At 46.7% G+C, this 612-nt stretch overlaps 1 protein-coding gene across 2 annotated transcripts in view; it reads right to left on the bottom strand.

Moving 5' to 3' along the window:
• Positions 1-612, bottom strand: part of LOC116695769 (protein jagged-2) — a 69,935-nt gene that overhangs the window by 36,350 nt on the left and 32,973 nt on the right. For both annotated transcript variants that reach the window (XM_032526224.1, XM_032526225.1), the window contains exon 4: positions 311-565. In XM_032526224.1, coding sequence (XP_032382115.1) covers positions 311-565 — 255 coding nt within the window. The remainder of the gene's footprint in view (positions 1-310; positions 566-612) is intronic.

Genomic DNA, 612 nt, shown 5'->3' with positions numbered 1-612 from the left:
AATTCAATGAAAGTAGTGAACTGATTATTTATATAACTTGTGAAGAGCGTTGTTTCGAAACATCCACGGTACTATTTTGGAAATTTAGCTTGAAAGAAACCCAAATTTCTGATATAGGAACTTTTGGGAAAGGGGTCCAATTTGACAATAGACAAGAGGTTTTTGTTATGTCTATGATGGGCGCCCAGCCCTGTAAAAGTGGTTGTAAATTGTCATCAACTTATAAATATATGGGGGGGACTGTCACCTTTCTGCCCTCCTGTGCTTATTGAGCAAAGATATTGACAAAGGAACGGCGTCTTCCCTGTACCTGATTTGCAGTCGGGTCCGGTCCAGCCTTCCATGCAGCCTCTGTTCCCCAGCTGGTCGCACACGTAATGGCCGAAGTAGTCATCGCGGGGACGGCACACTTTGTTACACTTGCTGCCGTAGTAGTTTTCGTCGCAGCGCACGCGGATGGTGTACTCCAGGCTGGTGGTCAAGCGTTTATACTCCACCGTCTGCTTCTCGTCCCCGGGGTTGATCATCCCTTTGTGGATGCTGCGCTCAATCAGCAGCTCATCATCTGGAAACAAAGACAACCCGAATCAATGTTAAAGCACTTTACACCCC

Source organism: Etheostoma spectabile, chromosome 9, assembly GCF_008692095.1.
Source record: "Etheostoma spectabile isolate EspeVRDwgs_2016 chromosome 9, UIUC_Espe_1.0, whole genome shotgun sequence".
Classification (NCBI taxonomy): Eukaryota; Metazoa; Chordata; class Actinopteri; order Perciformes; family Percidae; genus Etheostoma; species Etheostoma spectabile.
Note: the sequence above shows the minus strand (reverse complement) of the source record. Positions and strands in the feature narration are given on the sequence as shown.